Source organism: Erigeron canadensis, chromosome 4, assembly GCF_010389155.1.
Source record: "Erigeron canadensis isolate Cc75 chromosome 4, C_canadensis_v1, whole genome shotgun sequence".
Taxonomy (NCBI): Eukaryota; Viridiplantae; Streptophyta; class Magnoliopsida; order Asterales; family Asteraceae; genus Erigeron; species Erigeron canadensis.
The window spans coordinates 18,276,069-18,297,753 of record NC_057764.1 but is presented as its reverse complement, the minus strand read 5'-3'; the positions used below and the strand labels follow the sequence as shown (position 1 = coordinate 18,297,753).

Sequence of the window (21,685 nt, the reverse complement as noted above, 5' to 3'; positions counted from 1 at the left end):
AAATAAGATGGTGACTAATTATATGAGGAATTTTGATAGAAATCATCCATGTTAAGTTTATTATGAAATTTTTTAATCTTCTGTAAGATACTACTATTATGCGCATCACATAACCAGTAGTTTTAGTCCAACTTTCACACGAAAGAAGACATGTGACATAAAGTTGGTACATGTGATGTTACTTTCCTCTAACATCAATAGAGAATGCCCAATTAATTATTTGTTGTCTACATAGGAACCAAACACAATCTGCTACTATGGTGCAAGTGAATACTATCTAGGCAATAGTATGGCAAAATGTTTAATTTAAAAAATAGTAATAAATGTTTATATAGCTTATTTATTTACCAATTATCTACGGATGAAATAATACTTAGGAAAACTTGAAACTTAAAGATTTGGAGTTCAAGTTATAATATGAGCAAAATGCTCGTAGAATCGAAGAACAAGTAATTATTTTTTAATGGTAAACTTAGAGGTCGTCTTTTTTTTAAAAAACAAACAATGTGTGAGCAATTAATTATTTGCTGTCTACATAGGAACCAAACACCTTACATGTACAATAATGGAATTGAATTTTATACGAGTAGTACATAGGCACTTGTGTGGGTCAATCTGATTAGTGGGAATAGTTAAGGGTGGTAAAGTGAATATTCACCATAAAGTAGCTTTAGTAGCTGGATATAATTATAAAAAATCTATTTAAATTAATCATAATGATGGTCCCACGTGTCCGCGTGTTTGTTCTACTGCTGAAACGACGACGTATGAGCTTTGACATGTCAGATAGTGTCAAACTGAATGGTTGACTTACTGACTAACTAATTTTATTGGACGTTTAACTTTATATCTTCAAAAGAAATAACGAATTTTCAAAAATTAAAAAAAAAAAACAATAAAAGAAATAACGATTATTCTATTTTTATATAACTTTATTGGGTAATCATATAAAAAGTAACTGCTCAGTGCCGTCTTCCGCAAGTTTTGAGCCCCAATACCTCGACGGTGTATGGGGGATGTTAAGATGTAGGCAGACCTATGTTGGGGCGTCCTAACCCCCAAAAGTTCGAGTTATATACATTGTGTTTAAAGAAATTCACATGTGATGCTATATATCAGCTCGTTAATCCACATGTGTAGAGATACTTGCATGTAGGGATGAACGTAAAACCCGAAAAACCGAAACCGAAAAGGTACCGTACCGGTACTGGTACCGAAATTCGGTACCAAAGGGGATTCAGTTTCGGTATCGGTTATTGATTTGGGACAAGTTCGGTTTCGGTATCATTCGGTTCAGTACGAGAAAACCAGATATGAGTACCGCTTTTTTCTAAAAGCATCTAGTACTAGTATTTGACGGTATTGGTTTTCTTACATGTACTACATATTAGTATATTACTGCATCTTTTGAAAGCATGTTGCTACTTGACATATAATACAAGTTATTACTTTGATGTACTCGCGAATTATGACTTAAGTCTTATGCTCTCTCATTATTGTCGTTCATTGTTTTACATATATAAGTCATATACTCATATGCTATAGGAAATAGATGAAGTAAATTAGCCTTTGTTTTCATGAAGCAAAACCAATTGAATGTTTTCATCAAGTAAAACCAATTGAATATAATAACTCCAGAAGGTAGAAATAAAACAATGGAAGTAATTAATGCTTTTTTCATCAGTTTTTGATTGTAACAGCCTAATAATTTGCATCCTATGAATTTCTTATAGTACTATATATTTCATTGTGCATCAATATTATAGAACATTCGAATATACTTAGAAATTATGAAAAATTCAGTATTGATCGATACAAAACCGATATACCAAAACCGGTATCGGTACCGAACTGGTACCGTACTGGTATAATCAGTACAGTATTCGGTTCTTAATTTGGATTATTTTCGGTTTCGGGATTAATCGGTTTCAGTACGGTTCCGTACCGAAAACCATCCCTACTTGCATGTGATGAGATTGCTAGTTCGATTCCCTCCTAGAGTCTTAGTCCATTTTTGCTTCTAAATATTTATATTACTTTTTACTTTTCATTTATTATTGTAAGTGATAGTGTAAGTGTCTATTATTATAATCTTTTAATCTACCTATATATATATATATGTATGTTAAGTTTCAACTGTTACTTATGGGAACTAAACTTTTTTATTTTTTATTTTTAAATTGTAACAAATTATATCTAATAATCACTGTATGGTTAATAATGTTTATTATTTACACATAAACCATGCTTTTATATGTCTCGTTTGATTGTGTAAGCATATTTTTTTAATTTTTCATTATCAATTTTTTAAATAACAAGAGGGGTTTTCATATTTAGAAAACAAATAAAAGTTTTAAAAAACACATTCTAATTAAAAATATTATTTTATTTACATTCTACATTCATAGCTTATTTTTTTTAGAACAACAATACTACGTTCATAGCTTATCATTTGAAGCTTTATTTGAATCATAATATAAAAGGTCAAATTGTATAACAAAATTTTAAGTTCTGCTAATTTTAGTTAACTAGTTAACTTTTCGACGCATTTTATTGATTTCTCACCTAGGAAAGCTTTACTAGCTATGCCACTTTAACAAAGTGAGACACTTCAAATTTATTCATTTATTTTACTTATAAGAAATGCCAAACTTACTAACAAATACTTGAAATCTATATAAACATATCTAATAAAAGTTCTATCAGTTGTCGTTAACGTGATAGAGTTTTATTCTTTTATTATAAAATTTAGGGAGTGAACTTATTACAATTTTTTAAAACATGCTAATAACAACCTAGCTATAGTTAACATTTTTGAATAAACTAGTATGCAATGTAAATAATCATGATTCATCATCAATTATTTTATATGATAATTCAATAAAGTTGGTAGTTTAGAAAATTATATATGATTAATAGTATTTTTTTTTAATAACGAGTTACTAATTAATAGTTAGTCGTTAGCATTCGAGATAACATAGTATTATCCAATTGGGCAATATGATGATGATTGGGATGGAGCAAACAAATCCAGCTCAACAGATAGATGCATCTTTGATTTTTCTCACAGGTTGAATATTTTAAGTGACAAGTCTATCGTTTCTTTCTATGAATATTAGTAACAACTCCTGATCTTCTAGCGGGTTATAAGGTTTTACTGGATTGGTCTATTATATATATTTTTTGTAAAGTTAGTTTTAATTCAGACGTGCTGGAGGTAATTTTAATCAGCGATTTGTTGGACCTTCAATCCACTCCTAATGGAAAATACCTTGAGATAAGAAACTCAAGATTCGAACCTAAGACCGAAAAACTCACCTCCAAGACTCATATAATGGATTTAAAAAATATCTCCGGCCAACCCACATAGGTGGAGTTGGTTGGATTGGTCTATTATATGATCTGATGTTTTTTGAAAGTCAGTTCTCAAACTGACTGTTAAAGAATATAAAAAGATTGGGTTGCACTTTATAAAAGATTCATAACGTAGGAGGTCAATTATTCAAGAAATTGGGTCCGGCACATCAAGATTTCTTTCTGGGCCGCACGAAACCAAAACTACTAAGTGTTAACTATCTAGGCCCAACACCTTTCTTTGAACAGGATATTAAATGGCTCTCTTTGGCCTTATGAGCGATACTTGTTGTATATGGCTACTTTTGGACTAGCCTTGAGCTTTGCTAGTTCCTCTTTCTTTCTCATATTTTTGAACCTAGCCAAAAAGAGTTAGCCCGGGGAACACTATGACCTGGTATATCAGGCCATGCTCAAAGGCGGTACCAGGAAAAAATTTTAAAGGGGGCAAATTTAGAAAACTTATGAAAAATAAATCTAAAAGGGAGCAAAATATTAAAAACTTATAGAAATTTTTTAAAAATTTATGAAAAATTTAAAAATACATGATAAAATTTATATTTGGAGGGGGGCATTGGACCCCCTTGCCCCCCCTTTAGTACCGCCCTTGGCCATGCTTATAAGAGTATTTTCAATAGGGATGCTGGGGTTATATGACACATATACCAGACCTGGCTTAAGCTATTTGAAGGCTTAAACGAGATTAATTTTTGAGGCCTAGTTAATTAACATACGAATCAAAATAAACATAAAAAATAGGTAAAAAGTAGTTCATTTTATATATACTAATCCGATATGTGAAAAGAGCACAAAAGAAGCAAACTTCTGCACCACTTTATGGTGAAAGTCTTTCATGTAATCAAGATTTAATCACTAACTTGTTGAAAATCTCATTGAGAGTGAAAATAGTCTGATGAACTTTTTGATTTTAAATAGTTAGTTTTTTTCCCCTTACAAATTCACTTGTGTGGTGTTTTTTTTTTTTTCCTAAAGGTTAGTCATGAAGCTATGGTGTTTATTTGCCTATTTGTTTTTTTAGGCATTCTTGTCTCCCTTGTATAGTAATATCATTTAACACAAAAGTCTAAAGTTTAAAATATTAAACCCAAAATATAATAATGGAGGTCTTTGTATTTTGGAGGCCTTAGGCCCATGTCTAACTTCAATACATAGTCAAGCCGGCACTCCACATATTTTCCTCATTTAGCACAATAGGTATCGGATAATGTGTTATAAATTTTGTATATTGTGATAAGTTTTTGAAAATTTGTGTTATAAATATAGTCTCCTAGGGGCTTGAGAATATTAAGGTTGTAGTGTATGACTTAATGCTATAGGAGCTACTTATATATATCACGAGAGATAGTGCCCGTGCGTTGTAGCGGTGAGATGATTAGGGTGATAGGTCAAGTCATAGATTATGATAGCCAAATATCTTACCGTACAAGCTCCGTCTTCAGATTTAAAAATTCGTCGAAATTATATCGAATGACATCTCTAATGAAAGAGCATGAAATTTTAATAACACCCATACAAATTTTATAATTTATCGATATATGGTTTTTGAGATAAAAGATTTTGAATAAATTAGAGAAATAAAATGATTTATGCAGTAGAGAGAAAAAAATGAGTGGTTGAGATTTGAGGAGATTGATGTGTGAAATCTAGTTATAGAATTTATAAAACACGAATCACTAGGAACTGACTACAACACACTTATGGGCAGTGTACCCGTTCGTATGCAGTATAGTAACCAGTAAATCCGAGATCGTTCACAAGGACTTTTATAAGCAATTATTAAAATAAAGTGATTCACGAAATGTTGGGGGGGGGGGGGGGTTGTGGCCAAGTTTCCACGTTGCAAAATTAAATTAGAAGAAAATAATTAAATCCGGTGTAACCGGGGCAGGGATCATCCGCAAACGATAGTAAAAATGATTGTATGAAAACAATGATAAAATGACACCTACTTGGATCAGCTCACATGCCAATCATCGGGTTTAAATATTACTTGCATTTGTTGAACGACTCAAAAGATAGACAAGACGAACTTCCGTTATACTGGACACTTTAATTGTTCTAAATATAGTTATCGCTTCCGCGTTTAATTTCTATTCAAAACAATTTAGCATTAAGTTCCTGAGTTGATTTTTATGATTTAACCTATAAAAGCTTTCTTCCGAACTGTTTATTCACCTAATTAGATTCCTCTATCATAAGTGTTTACACATTCAAAGTGACTTTAATTGTTTAAAATCTTTATCATTAGTTTCTTCCGAACTCCAACGACATTAGGTTAATTATAGACCAATCAACCTTTTCATAAACCAATTGACAATGACATAGATTTCTTTCGAACTTCTAATTACAATTATCAATCAATAAATATAAAAGACATAAACAATACTTAAACTCAAATTAATATGGATCTTCGATTAAACATAAAAACTTTGTTCAATGATTGCAAGTAACATTAAATTGACCCTATGACATGTTCACTACCCAAGCGGGTGCGAAAGAATTATCTACTCATATTAAAAACACAAGAACAAACAAATAGAGATAAATCATATTATACCAAATGATTGAAGAATATCCGGTAGCAATAACGATTACAATCCAAAGTTGAAAAGAGATAAAACCCTCACAACTTGTCTGCTCTAGAGTGCTAATAACAATGAGAAAACTAAGAAAACTTCTATCAAAATTCATCCCTTAATTCAGAACCCTAATTGTGTATATATACAAAATCCCCGTGTAACGGCCGTTAGTCAAGTCACGGGCGTTACACGGCTTCTTCGGGCCTAACGGGCGTTACACGCCTATGCAAAGTTCACCAGCCGTTATTTTCTTAATTGCCCGCTATAGGGATTTCAGAAAATTCCTTAGTAACGGCTGTTAGTTTAGTAACGCGAGTTACACACTCCAGAATTCGTTTTATTCGTCTTTCACTTGATTTCGACCGAATGCTTCTCCCGTTTCCACCATATGTCATCAAAATCAACCAATTCATTCGTCTAATTAATTTTCAATCTGAAACACTTAACACACCTCAAAGCATCGAAAGTTAGATATAAAATTATAAAGATAATGAATAACTGGTTCTAAAGTCACGTGGGAAATGGTATAAAATATGTCACATCAGAGATAAAGAAAAATGAATGATTGAGATTTAAAGGTATTATAGGTATATTATGTAGAGATGTTTAAATTAGTGAATAAAGAAGAGGGGTAATTTAGACAATTCAATTATTTAATAACATTAAAAAAAAGTAAAATGTTTTATTAGATAATCTATAATATAACTAAAAGAGGGGTTGGGGGTACACTTGGCACCCCTAATCCATCTCCTTGAGTCTAATTCTCCCTCCTTATTAATCCTCTAATTTTTTTAATATTAATCTAAATTAATTTACACTTTTTGGTTTTCCATCACCAATTTACACTTTAACCCCAATCTAAAACAATTAATTTACACTTTTTAGTTTCCCATCACCAATTTACACTTTAACTCAATTTAAAATAGTTAACTTACATTTTTTGATTTTAATATCACTAATTTACACTTTAACCTAATTTATATTTAATTATACTTTTATATATATAGTTTACACTTTTAGAATGTAAGAAACTGTAAATTTTTTATTTAACTAAAGTTGAAAAAAAAGGGGTAAACTGAAATCAATATTCATATGGAGTTAATTGTCGTATGTTTCTTCGTTGGGCGGATAATTTTTGGAGTATTTTGACCGATAGAGTGACTATTCAGCTAGCAAATTTTCAAGTTGATTTCGGTATATCTATTTAATATATTTGAAAATCCAATTTTTTAGCTTTGATTAATATATTTTGAGACTATCCGTCCATTGGACAGGCCTGACCATTAGTATTAAATAAACATAGCCGATGTTCATCCGAACAACGCTTCCAATATAATACTCTGTATCCTACCATCTCGGTAGTTTTTAATGATGCAAATAAAATGGTTTTTGTTGGCCGTTAAAAAAAAATTAAAAAAGAAGGTTTCGTAACAAATTACCTAGGCATACCAACACCTTAAAGTCACCGAGAATCTTTTCCAAAATCATTTCATTACCAATCTTATTATAATACAAAATCAGTCTCAAACAATCCAAGTCTATATAAACAAGCTTAACATCCATACCTGAAATCAACGTACTTCACGAAAGATACCCACAACTTTCCATAACATATATATCAACATTTTTATTAGGAGAATTACAAACCGACGAAAGATACCCTCCCAAAATCTCCAAACTAACTTTAACCCGGTCGATCTCTTGATCAGGCCAAAAGATCTACCACTATCTTACACAATTACGTGGATCATTAAGCTATATATGGGCGAGCATGTCAACTACAGCTATAGAACAAGTAAAACTTATTTTACACATCGATAATTTTTTTTTTTTCAACATTATGGAAAATAATTAAGTTCTCCTCACTTGATTAGTAGAATCTCTATAAATTAATACACGATAAATTAATAACCTCGATAAAACTAATAATATGTCCGGTCCCAACTTGGGACTAGTAAAAAATTGGACACCAATCAATAAAATAATAAGATAATAATTTTTTGGAAACCCAAGGTAAATATATAAGTCCAATCAAAATTATAAATTAATAATTCCTTAAATATTCTAAAATTTTAATATGGTTTAGTAAAAAATGAATCTATAGTCACTTTAAATCTATGTTGAATATATCTTTATATTTTTACATTGCATTTATGAGTTGAGACATTGTCGCAACAAAAAGTTGCGAGTTGTTTGCCGCTTGCAATGCTTCTTTCCGAGTGATTGATTTCAAAACTACTGTATCATCCTCAACTTCATCATCAACTAGATTTTGAACAGTATCTATCACAATTTCTTAAATGCTTTGAACCTCACTAACATTCATTATTATCACCAGGATAATCCTGCAGCTCATTCACATCCGTTTTGTGCTAATAATACATACCCGTAATCAAACTCTCAAGTTCACGAATGTCTTCTCCATACTTTACATTGTTTAAATTACTTGAGCCGATTGAATTCATTAATCGAATTTTATCGTGTCGAAAGCAATTTGCTTTGGACTCATGTTTCATTTAATGTGTGAATGTACATTGGATATGAAAATTTTGAAAGTGATACATGAACCTCTTTAAATTAATAATTTATTAATTTATCTATATAATAATATCTCGATAATTTAATAAAATATCTCGGTCCCAACATTATTAATTTATAGAGGTTTTGTATTTAAAGGCAATAAAAATGAGTTTTATAAACATATTATGTTTAGAAGATATGCATAAATCTTCAAACATAACTTTTTGATCACACATCAAATTAATTGACCCAATAACCTTAAGTCATTGCCATCCAACTCGTAAAACACACTTGTGGCTGTTGTTTTACTCACTGGTACACAGTGGTAAAATGGCAGTTGCATGGCAAATCCCACTCACTGGTACACAGTGGTGGACAAATTTGCGCGTTCTTGGTTGGACGACTTAAAGCGAGTTAAACGGTGAGACCTTAAACCGTGGCAAAAGATGGGACAAAACATGACTACAAATCACTTGATGAATCAAGTATCATTTGTAAGTCCCATTCTTACTAGGAATTGCACATGTAATGCAATTACTGCTCGTCACTTACCTTTTGAGTGCAACCATTTCTAGCAGATCAACTGATGAAATGAGTGTATGTCAATTGGATCCTAGCCTTAATGAAATTAAATCTTTATTTTATAAACATTGGGTAATTAATCTCTTAAGGATTAATTATCAAAAATACCGATAATCGAACTTGAATCTGTTTTGTAAAAGACAACAAATCCTTCACAAAATATACACCAATCGGCTTTTAGGTCGATGCTAGAAAGAGAAAAATTTCTAAAACCAATTTCAATGGTTGTTTTGTCAATAGAGAATTGTTCTAAAAGTTGAAAACAAAACCCGTGTCATTGAAACTCAGATGCCGCTATTCCTGATGCGAATGCCACTGCTTTGCAGTTGGAAGCATAAAATACTCAGTAGTATAGACATATTGAGGTTGCTTATTTGATGCTAGAAACATGTCTCCCGAGCTTCAAAAAGCAATTCGGATTGCACAATCCGTATGATGTGATCAGAGAACTCAAGTCTATGTATGGAAAACAAGTTGGAGTTGAAATTACTTGAGCTAATAGAGTCACTCCATAACTTGAACATGAGTATTGGAAACCGGTGAATGCTCGTGTACTCAAGATGAAGAGTTACTTTGAGCATTTTGGAAAGGTTAAACTATGCGTATCTTCTGGCGATTGTTATTGGCATAAGAGACTTTGAGAAGTTTGTGCACAATTACAATTTGCATAACATAAGTTGGACTTCATATTATGTTGATTGAGTATGAGGAATCTGAGATACCCCAAGTTCTTATGATCAAGGGGGGAATGGTTTAGAAAGCAAAACAACCGTAAAGCTAAAGGCAAGAACTTTGGTAAAAGAAAACAAAGTGTTTAGTCTCAAAACCTTAAAAGACCATTTGGAAAAAGGAGCATACGGCTAATGACCAGGCTTGTCATCACTGTGCTAAAGTGAGAGACTGGAAGAGGAATTGTCCTAAGTATCTAGCTGAGTTGAACAAGAAGAAGAAGCGAGCTGGTTTAACCAGTTCTTCAAGTATCTTCTTAACTGAATTATAAGTGTTGATGATATTCAAATGATAATTCAATAGCAAAAGAGTCAAGTTAACTTGGACTCTATCTATCTTTGACATTGTCATCTTGTTTAATTTTTGTCAAGAAACGCATTTAAAGACTTCAAAGTGAAGAGATCTTACAATCAAATGATGAATCATTTGATAAATGCGTGTCTTCAGCATTATCGTTAGCAAGAAACACATTAACAATCTTCAATGTGAAAAGATCTCAAAATCGAATGATGAATCATTTGATAAATGCGTGTCTTTAGAATTGTCGTTAGTAAGAAAGCATTGAAAGACTTTAAAGTGAACGGATCTTACAAATACTGAATCATTTGACAAATGCATGTCTTGTGTTTTCGGCAAGATAACATGAATACCTTTTCCACATAAAAACAGAGAGGGCTAAGGACTACTTGGACTAATACATACTGATGTATGTAGCCCTTTTAGACATATGTCAAGGAAAAGTGCTAGTTATTTCACTATTTTTATGAATGATTCCAATCGTTATGGTTATGTTTACTTGCTGAAACATAAACATGAAGTGTTTGAAACATTCAAAGAGTTTAAAAATGAAGTAGAAAATCAACTCGGCAAAACCATCAAGATTCTTCGTTCGGATCAAGGTGGTGAATACTTAAGCCAAGAGTTTAAGGATTATTGAAAAGCGTGTGGAATGGTCCAACAGCTTACTCCTCCATACACTCCTCAACATAATGGAGTGTCTGAAAGGATAAATCGAACCTTGCTAGACATGGTGAGATCTATGATGAACCTTACGACTCTCACATTTTCGTTTTGGGATTATGCTCTAGATACTGCTGTACGCATTCTCAATATGGTTCCAACCAAGAAGGTTGACAAGACACCATATGAATTATGGTATGGGGATGTCCCTAATCTGTCTTACTTAAGAGTCTGGGATGTGAGGCACTTGTGAAGTGCGATACGCTTGACAAACTTGAACCCAGAACTACTAAATGCATCTTTTTCGGATACCCTAAGGAAACAATGGGTTACGACTTCTATGATCCCGTCAAAAACACTGTTCACGTTGCTCGATATGTCGAATTCTTTGAAAAGAAATTAGCTCAAGAGAACAGTGGGAGGGTTGTAGAACTTGATAAGACTCAAGAGGAAGATGTGTCACCTTCTGAAACTCATAGCAATCATCAACTTGGGGGGGGGATGTTCAAAGTGATGAACCTCAATTCGATGATGATGAAGTGATTCCACTTCGTGTGTACGAAAGGACAAAACGTCCTACTGATAGATTATGTCTCATGGTAGAAGAAAACGTTTTAGGAGATCTCGATGAGCCTCCGAATTTCAATGCTGCATTATCAGATCCGGAATCTGACAAATGGGTTGAAGCTACGAAGGTGGAAATGAAATCCATTAAATCAAGTCTGGAGCTTGGTTAATCTTCCACAAAATGCTCAAACTGTTGGGTGTAAGTGGATCTTCAAGAAGAAGACGAACATGGATGGAAATGTATACACCTATAAAGCTTGTCTCATGGTGAAAGGTTATACTCAACGTTTCGGTGTTGTCTATGATGAGACCTTTTCTTCAGTTGCGGATATTAGAACTATTAGGATTCTCTTAGCCATAGCTGCGTACTATGACTTTGAGATATGGCAAATGGATGTTAAGACTGCCTTCTTAAATGGTTACCTGGATGAAGAAGTCTATATGGATCAACCTGAAGGTTTTATTGATCCAAAACATCCCAACAAAGTATGCAATCTTCAAAGGTCCATTTATGGACTAAAGGAAGCATCATGAAGCTGGAACAAGCGGTTTGATGAAGAAATCAAAAAGTATGGTTTGGTTCAAAATCCCGATGAGCCATGTGTATATCGCAAAGCTAGTGGGAGTAATGAAACTTTCCTTGTCTTATATGTTGATGACATATTGATCATAGGAAAACACATTCCAATGTTGCAAGATGTTAAATCCCATCTTGGAAAGTGTTTTGCCATGAAAGATTTAAGAGAAGCGACATTTATTCTTGGAATCAAGATCTACCGAGATAGATCAAAGCGATTAATTGGACCAAGTCAAAGTGCTTATATTGATAAGATCTTGAAGCGATTCAAGATGGAGAATTCTAAGCGTGGGTTTACACCTATGCAAGAAGGACTTAGTTTATCTGTCAAACAGGGTGCTAATACACCTAATGAGGTGGAGCGTATGAAAAGATTTCCTTATGCTTCGGCTGTGGGATCTATTATGTATGCGGTGAGATGCACTAGACCTGATGTAGTGTTCGCACAAAACATCGTTAGCCGATATCAACAAAATCCAGGTGAAAGCCACTGGACTGCTGTTAAGAACATTCTGAAGTACCTACGGGCTACTAAAGATATGTTTTTGGTGTATGGTGGAAATCCAAACTTAGAGCTCAAAATGACCGGATACTGTGATGCTATATTTCAAACTGATAGAGATGACACGAAGTCTCAGTCATGATTCGTTTTCGTTCTTAATGGAGGTGATGTGGATTGGAAAAAGCAAGAAGCAAACCACAGTTGCCATGTCTGCAACAGAGTCTGAGTACATTGCCGCCTCAGAAGACGCAATGGAAGCAGTCTGGATAAGGAAGTTCATTAGCGGGCTTGACGTGATCCCCTCGAATGACTTACCCACTGATATGTACTGTGATAACACTGGTGCATTAATCGTTGCTAATGAGCCCGTAGCTCAGAAAGGTGCCAGACATTATGCTAGAAGATGTCACTATGTATCAGATAGTAATGTTATATATCTGTGTGCACTTTTTGTAATTATTTTATTGTTGTATTCTTTAAATGTAAATTGTGTATCTATATATTGTACTATCCTAATTTGATGAAATATAGAGTTTACTTTTACACATGGTATCAAAGCTTAAGTGATTGGTTGATCTCCCCTCTCTTCTACCGTATCCTTTTCCCCTTCTTACTCCTGATTTCTTGTCTTCTTCCCCTCTATCTTGTCATCTTCCCTTTCCCTCCATGGCTTCTTCATCAAACGATCCTCTTCCTCTAGCACATATGCTTTCAATCAAACTCTCTTCAACCAATTACCTCTATTGGAAAAATCAGATTACACCTGTATTCACATATCAAGACCTTCTTCACCATATTGATGGAACTAAATCAGCCCCTCCAAAACTGATTACTCAAGGGGATAAACAGGTTTCCAACCCTGAGTTTTCATCCTGGTTTGCGGCTGACCAACGTGCCATTATTCTTTTAAATGCATCACTTACTGAGGAAGCTATATCAGTGGTCGTTGGCCTCTCGACTGCCCGTGAGATATGGAGTGCCCTAGAGGCTGCTTTTAGCAACTATTATGTTGAGCGGGTCCAAAACTTAAAGGACCAACTTCGTTTAACCCTAATAGGTAATAAGACAGTAGCGGAATACGGTCGTTCTTTCAAGTTTTTATGTGATCAACTTCGTGCTATTGGACACCCGGTTGATCTTGGTGATCAATTTCATTGGTTTATATGTGGTCTAGGTCCATCTTTTGAAAGTTTCTCCACCTCGGTACGTAGAATCCATCATATACCTACTTTTTCTGATCTGTTAGCACAAGCGGAAGGCCATGAGCTCTTTGTTCAGACCTTATAAGGCCCTAACACACCAGCTGTTTCCTTCATGGCACAAAACCCTCCTCATCAGCCCCTGGGATCTGCCCCAAATCGGAACCGTGGCCGTGGTGGTCGTGGCACATTCAACCACACCACTCATAATAATAGTTCTTACAATCACCCTGGGCGACCGCCTCATTGTCAGTTATGTCGTACCCAAGATCATTATGCTAATGTTTGCCCCAGTTTATCTTCTTTTGCAAATGCTTCTCCTGCAACTGATGATCAATTGGCTTGTGCCTTTCATGCTCAATGCCATGTCACCAACCGCAGGCCTGATTGGTATGTTGATTCGTGTGCATCTGATCACATGACTCCTTCCCCTGAATCTGTGATAAACCCTTCTATTCAAAGAGGTAATCCACAAGTTCATTTTGGTAATGGCAATACCCTTTCTGTTTCTCATATTGGTATCACGACTGTGGTTGATTCCTTAAACTTAAAGGATGTTCTTGTTGTTCCTTACTTAACCAAAAACTTGTTGTCTGTCAGCAAGTTAACCAAAGACAACCCTGTTGATGTTTTGTTATCATACCCTTATTTTTATATTCAGGACCGACACAGCAAACAAGTCCTAGCACAGGGTTGCCGTGAAGACGGCCTTTTTGTTCTACATACTAAACATGAAGCCTTAGTTGCCAAGTCTTCGGTTTCTAAAGCATCGTTTGAAGTTTGGAATTCTCGTTTGGGGCACGTTCATTTTGATGTTATTAGTATGTTACAGAAACTTGGATGTTTATCTTTGACTTCAATTTTTCCTAATCCAGGCCTATGTTCCCTTTGCCAAGTTGCAAAAGTGAAACGTTTGGCTTTTAATATTAATAATAAACGTGCTTTGGAACCACTTGAATTGGTGCATTGTGATCTTTGGGCCTCACCGGTCAAGTCATATGATAACTATTCATATTATGCTATTCTCATTGTTGACTTCTCTCGGTTTTCATGGCTTTACCCGTTACATGCAAAATCTGATTTTTTGTGTTGCTTTATCTATTTTTATACCTTTTGTTCAAACACAATTTTCCAAAAAAATTAAAACCTTTCAAAGTGATGGTGGTACCGAATTTGTTAATCACAAGGTACGGAGGTTGTTTGAACAAAATGGCACATTGCATCGTTTATCATGTCCATATACGCCTGGGCAAAATGGGCGTGCTGAACGCAAACATCGACATATTGTTGAGACTGGACTTGCTATGATGTTCAATGCAAAAATACCATCAACTTATTGGGTTGATGCTTTCTCTTCGGCTACTTACATCCTTAACCGATTACCCACACCTCTCCTAAATGGCAAGTCTCCTTTTGAACTTTTGTATCATACAGTCCCAGTTTATAATACTTTTCGTGCTTTTGGTTGTCGGGTATACCCATTGCTCCGCGATTATGCACCTAATAAGCTTTCCCCGAGAAGTATTTCTTGTGTTTTCATTGGATACAGTCCAAAATACAAAGGGTATAAATGTCTTGATACATCCACCGCCCGTGTCTACATCACTAGACACACCCGGTTTGATGAAACCATGTTTCCCTTTGCTGATTCCTCTACTGAAACACCACTTTCAAAGCTTGATATCAACCAGCTTTCTTGACACTTCTTTGGATAATTTTTTCCAACATACTACCTTTTCCCCAATCCAAAAACCACCTGTCACAACCTCCCAACCATGCCTCTGTTGTGTTGATTTTCCGATCTTTTCCACTAATCCTACACCTATCATCCATAGTCCACCCAATTCACCTCCCCTAACACCTGTCTCAACAGAACCTCTCCAACCTCCTGTTCCTCCTCCATTGCCTCCTCTTCAACCTTCTCATCCCAGGGTCACTCGTTCTAAAGCCGGTATCTTTAAACCACGTCATCGTGCCGATTTGTCTCATACTCATAATCTTCCACTTCATCATGATCTTTATGCATCAGCCGACCCTAAAACTTACAGAACTGCCTTAAAGGATGCTAAATGGCTTCGGGCCATGCATCATGAAATCTAAGCTCTTCATTGAAATAATACTTGGAATTTGGTCCCTCGTCCACTGAACCGAAACATTGTCGGTGCTAAATGGGTTTATCGTATTAAATATCACTTTGATGGCACCATTGAACGTCACAAAGCCCGCCTTGTCGCTCAAGGTTTTAGTCAAGTTCCCAGTCTTGACTATTCTCACACATTCAGTCCGGTTATCAAAGCTTCCACCGTTCGGATCGTTCTCACCTTGGCTGTTCTCAACAAATGGAAACTTCACCATTTAGATGTTAATAATGCTTTTCTTCATGGACACCTCTCTGAATGTGTGTACATGGAACAACCGAAAGGATTTGTAAACCAAAATTTCCAAATCATGTGTGTAAATTAAATAAAGCTCTTTATGGTCTTAAACAAGCTCCACGTGCTTGGTTCCATCACCTCATCCTATTTCTCATCAATAATGGTTTCACTTGTAGCCATTCTGATTCATCTCTCTTTGTCTTCAAAAGAGATTCGTGTATTATGTATTTGCTAGTTTATGTCGACGATCTTATCCTCACCGGTAACTTGTCTCCGGTACTCTTAGCTTTCATCGCCCGTCTCAATAAAGAATATGCCATCAAAGATTTGGGGGAGCTCAACTACTTTCTGGGACTCGAAGTTACTTATATATCCAATGGTCTCTTCATAAATCAATCAAAATACACTACTGATATTCTCACTCATGCACAGATGTTGGATGCTAAAGCAGCCTCAACACCTTTAAGCACGAATGTCTCTTTTGTTTCTGCAGGTACATTGTATTCAGACCCGACTCATTATCGCTTGATTGTAGGTGCTCTTCAATATTTGACAATCACCAGACCTAACATTTCTTATGCTATCAATCAAGTTAGCCAATTTCTCCATGCACCAATTGTTGCTCATTTTCAAGAAGTGAAACGCATCTTACGGTATCTCAAAGGCACGTTAAGCTTTGGACTTCACTTTAGCCGCCCATCTACATCGTCACTTGTTGGCTTCTCAGATGCTGATTGGGCTCGCTGTTTAGATACCAGAAGATCTACGTATGGCTATTCTATTTTTCTAGGTGGCAACCTCGTTTCATGGAGTGCAAAGAAGCAACCGACAGTCGCTCGCTCCAGCTGTGAATATGAGTACTATGCAATGGCAAACACGACAACTGAGATTTTTTTGGATCGCTCACTTACTCCAAGAACTACATATGCTCTTCCAACAGCTCGGCCAACCATTCTATGTGATAACCACAGTGCCTTATTCCTTACTCAGAATCCTGTTTCCCATAAACGTGCCAAGCATATCGATCTTGATTATCATTTCATTCGGGAACTTGTGGCATCCGGCAAGCTGCATACAAAATTCATTAAAACAACGCTCCAGGTTGCGGACATTTTTACTAAAAGCCTTCCTCATGCTCAATTTGAGTTCTTCCGTCAGCAACTTCGTCTGGGTCCTCCACCGTCTTGCTTGAGGGGGGTTATCAGATAGTAATGTTATATATCTGTTTGCACTTTTTGTAATTATTTTATTGTTGTATTCTTTAAATGTAAATTGTGTATCTATATATTGTACTATCCTAATTTGATGAAATATAGAGTTTACTTTCACACACTATGCTCGTGAGCAGATCAAACTAGGAGTGATCAATTTACTCAATGTTCACACAGATTTTAACTTAGCTGATCCTTTCACAAAAGATTTGGCTAGGCCCAAGCTTGAAAGGCATGCCGAGGGCATAAGACTTAAATTAGCTAGTTATTTCATGTAAATCTGTTGTTTCGATATTTGGATAAGGGATGTTAAACAATTTATACTTTCCATAATGAAATAAAGTACTTGATATGTTTGATTTTATTTAATATTAATTGTATCATATATCTACATGTTTAATCCTTGAATATTTTATTAAATATTCTAAATTGTCCATTGTTGATTAATTCTATGGGAATATAATTAAACTAAGACAAATCTGAGCGATTGGTTATATTCTTTGAATATATAATGGATGGTCCTACCAAACTCACATGGTATCCATATGATGCATAACAGACTATCCCACTAACGAATTTATCACTTATGGATCGGCGTCATTAAGTAAAATTCGTAAATGCACTACAAACAATTTTTCATTTGTTCACGCTTTTAGGTGAGTGTGAACTAATTAAAAATTTTGTCACACTCTTTAGTGTGTAGAAAATATATTGAATTAAAATTTTATGGAAATTTCTCCATACTAAAAAGTGCGTAGAAATAAAAGTTCACACTTTTTAGTGTGAACTTTCATAATTATTTTGTCACACCCCATCTGTCTACGGTAACTAAAATAGCGTGACAAAATTTTTAGTATGGAGAAATTTCCATAAACTTTTAATTCAATATATTTTCTACACACTAAAAAGCGTGACAACATTTTTAATTAGTTCACACTCACCTAAAAGTGTGAACAAAAGCAATATGATTTATAGTGATGGTTACTTTATTGATCATTTGACTTGAGATACAAGCAGGTCAGCATGTATGAATTGCACTTAGTTGATATAGTTCTAACTCTCCTGAATAAGGGAGTACAAAAAGGGCTATTTTCAGAAAGTGTAGTGAAGTATGATGACTGACACGTGTAGTCAATACAGGATTTGTTCCTCCAACCGATAGTTGTAGAATGATACCACTAGGCCCCTCATTGGGACTATTTAAGATGTTTACATGGCCATGCCTAAATAAATCCAGATGTGTCTCGATTATATTTCGTAATCTTAAGTAGTGATGAAATGAGAATCAGAATCGTTAAATCATGAAATGACATTGATCCATATTCATGTCTAACACGGTATCTGAACAAAGGGATAGTAAATGCCTCAACCATTTAAATATACTTTAAAAAACTATACTTAAATATTTCTGGGAGCATTGGCGTGTTGCTAGACGCTAACCAATGTTATTACTTTCATTTATTACGAGCTCAAGTGAGAGCTGTTAGTATATGATCACGTAAAATGAACCTATGTCTGGAAATGATTTAAGCCTACGAGATCACACGAAATGGCACGGTAACTCTATATTATTAATTAATATATTAAAGTAATATATTAATTAGTTTGATCACTAAATGATTAATTTAAATAAGTTAAAGGGTCAATTGTATTTAAATTAATTAGAAGGAGGTTTAATTGTAAAATAAGATAATTAGGGTTGGACTCTAATTAGACAAGGGGGGGGGGGGGGCGGTTTTGAAGGCTCATTAGAGGCCTTAATTTGACTTGATCACCAAGTCATTGTGCCCTAATATCTCCTTATAATTAGAGGCTTAAATATAAGGGTTTTAACATTCATTCACACACAATAATCTCTCCTTCTCCACCTCTCTTTTCACTCAGCCAAAACCCCTCTCCAAAGGGTTTTGGGATATTCGGTTCTTAGCTAGCAAAGGGTTTAAACAAAGTGTTGTTCGATTCATGATCAAGGTAATAGCATACGATATAAGAAGTGTCTAGTGTGGAATCGTAGAGGGATTTACTACAAATCCTTTAAAGTTTCTTCATTTTATTCATCTACATTAAGAGGTAATCCTTAATCATATTTCAAGGTTAATTATTTGATTATATAGTTTTATTTATTTCCGTTGCGTACTCGTGTGTAAAGATATTTAGTTCTATATTCCAACAAGTTTATTTAACTACTTTTTAGAATTTGGTGCATGTACCGCCACATATATATGCAAAGCCGACTGGAAATGCCAATGCCGACCGACCTTCTATTATTTGGCAGAACCCGACGTTGGTAATGTCGAATGATGATTATGGTGAGATCCAACCAAACAAAACCCTAATTATATAACACATATATGGCCGAATTATATATGAGGGGATTGCCAAAAAGAAAGAGAGAAGTTAGACAGAGAGTCTAATCGGAACCTAGGGGTTCAAAGTGGGACCCATAGTAGGCACGATCGGATCTTGGAAGATTTGAAATCGGATCTTAGCAAGTCTATCTCTCTCTCTAGCGGATCTTAGAGGATCGGATAAGATTTATGTATTTCCGAAACCTATAAAAGTTAGTAAAGGAACCTAGGATCGTAACTGGTAGGATCAGCTCTCTGGTGGGTCCCACACTCGAATCCTAAAATACAGGCAAGGGAATCAAATCTTAGCAGGTTCTCTTTCTCTCTAGCGGATCTTAGCAGGTTCTTTTTCTCTCTAGCGGATCTTGGAGGCTTAAAACTAGGATCTTGAAAGATCGGATCCTAGACAGAGAGCCAAAGTCGAATCTTCAAAGCCTCGCAAAAGAGGTTTGAATTGAAGTCCGATCTTTAAATAAGCTAAATGTAAATATACACACATATTATATATGTGTGTGTGTGTGTATGTGTAACCAAAGCTAAGGATCGGATCCTAGAAAGAAATAGAAGAGGTCGGATTTTAGAAGTTCCTAAGTTATATCTTAGAGGTTCCACAATCGAGACTTAGAAGGGGACTCACCTCATAATTGGCTCACAAGAGAGGAAATTTAGTTAATATATATATATATATATATGTATATTCGTACATATATATATAATTGCAATAAAAATATATAAAGGAGAACTCCAAGTCTCACCTCCCAAGGTGGATAAAGAGAGAAGGTTAAACCTTACCTGATCCAACCTTAGCTAAATCCTTGGACGGGATTAGATGGAACCATTCCTATTCTAAATAGGATAAATACTATCATATTTATATTTACTAAAGGCGACGACAACGCACCTTGTTCTTACACGTGGCTTACTAACGTACTCCAGAACATTCTAAACCTAGTATTGTCATGATGAGTACTGGGCCAGGGCCCATTACTGGTATGACCCAAATTATGAGGAAACCCTAATCTGATAGCCTATAAATATCTCCCATGATTGGTTGTCAGACATATACAATCGCAATCATACAATCACACATATTCATTGCAACATTCTCTGCAACAACAGTAGCAGTACACTCACTCATATAATCATCATCAATATATTCACATATATTCATCATAAATCAATCATTACATATAAATCATATTACATTTAATATCCTTCATAAATCGATACATCTTTATGAGAAAATCATCATACACCTTAAATTCGTTAAGAATTTATTAGGTTTGCACTACTTAGTAGGAGATCTTGATGATTTTGGTGGTTAAACCCTCTTTGTGATGATTTTCGTGGTTAAACTCTCTTTGTGATTGAGCTCCACAATTTAATGCTCAAACACCGAACATATATATAGACTAGTTTTACAAACATTTTTAATAAACATACATCAAAGGCCATACGGTCCAGATTTTATTGTCAAAATTATTGGACGCGTGACATCAAGCTTCTCTTGGTTAGATGAAGTATTTTTAAGTTAAACCTGTTAGATTATTGGGAAATATACCAATAAAATAATGATATAACCTTGTAGATTTAAACTCGATCTGGGCAGCATATATATATGATGCTAGAATGCTTTTATGAATAAATATCTCATGTTCTAAAAAAAAGGGATGAACGTTGATAAAAAAAAAGTACGCGTATTACCACTGACGTACTACTATTCATAACTTTACTTATACAATGACATAGTCTATCTGATGAAACGTTTTACCTATTAGATTTGTTTGTTTCCGGCCTCTTTATAGCTGCCTTCTAATTTCAGTATGCATATATATATATATATATTGAAAAGTTATTTTAAGAATTTTTTTTTCGAAAACTTTTGAGAACTTTTCAAATCAAACCCAACCGATGATTATTCTTTACATGAAAATTGTTTTTTGATGTTTTCTGAATAACTTATGTGTAATTTTGAAGTTTATAATTGTGTGGAGGCATGGATTATCATATGTTATACAATTATGCGGAGATTTGGATTCTTGATCACATGTGCACGAATATTGCTATGATTACATGTGATCGACTTGCATACATGTGATCATAGCAATATTCGTGCACATGTGATCAAGAATCCAAATCTCCACATAATTGTATAACGGAT

General features: G+C 34.7%; 1 protein-coding gene across 1 annotated transcript; it reads left to right on the top strand.

The window, feature by feature from the left end:
• The first annotated feature begins 16,187 nt into the window (after nt 1-16,187).
• On the top strand, nt 16,188-17,174 carry LOC122597077 (uncharacterized mitochondrial protein AtMg00810-like). The gene has a single exon (XM_043769712.1). The coding sequence runs from the start codon at nt 16,188-16,190 to the stop codon at nt 17,172-17,174; it is 987 nt and encodes a 328-aa protein (XP_043625647.1).
• Nucleotides 17,175-21,685: the final 4,511 nt, after the last annotated feature.

Coding starts and splice junctions, on each gene's coding strand:
- LOC122597077 (XM_043769712.1), top strand. CDS start 16,188: ATGTATTTGCTAGTTTATGTCGACGATCTTATCCTCACCGGTAACTTG.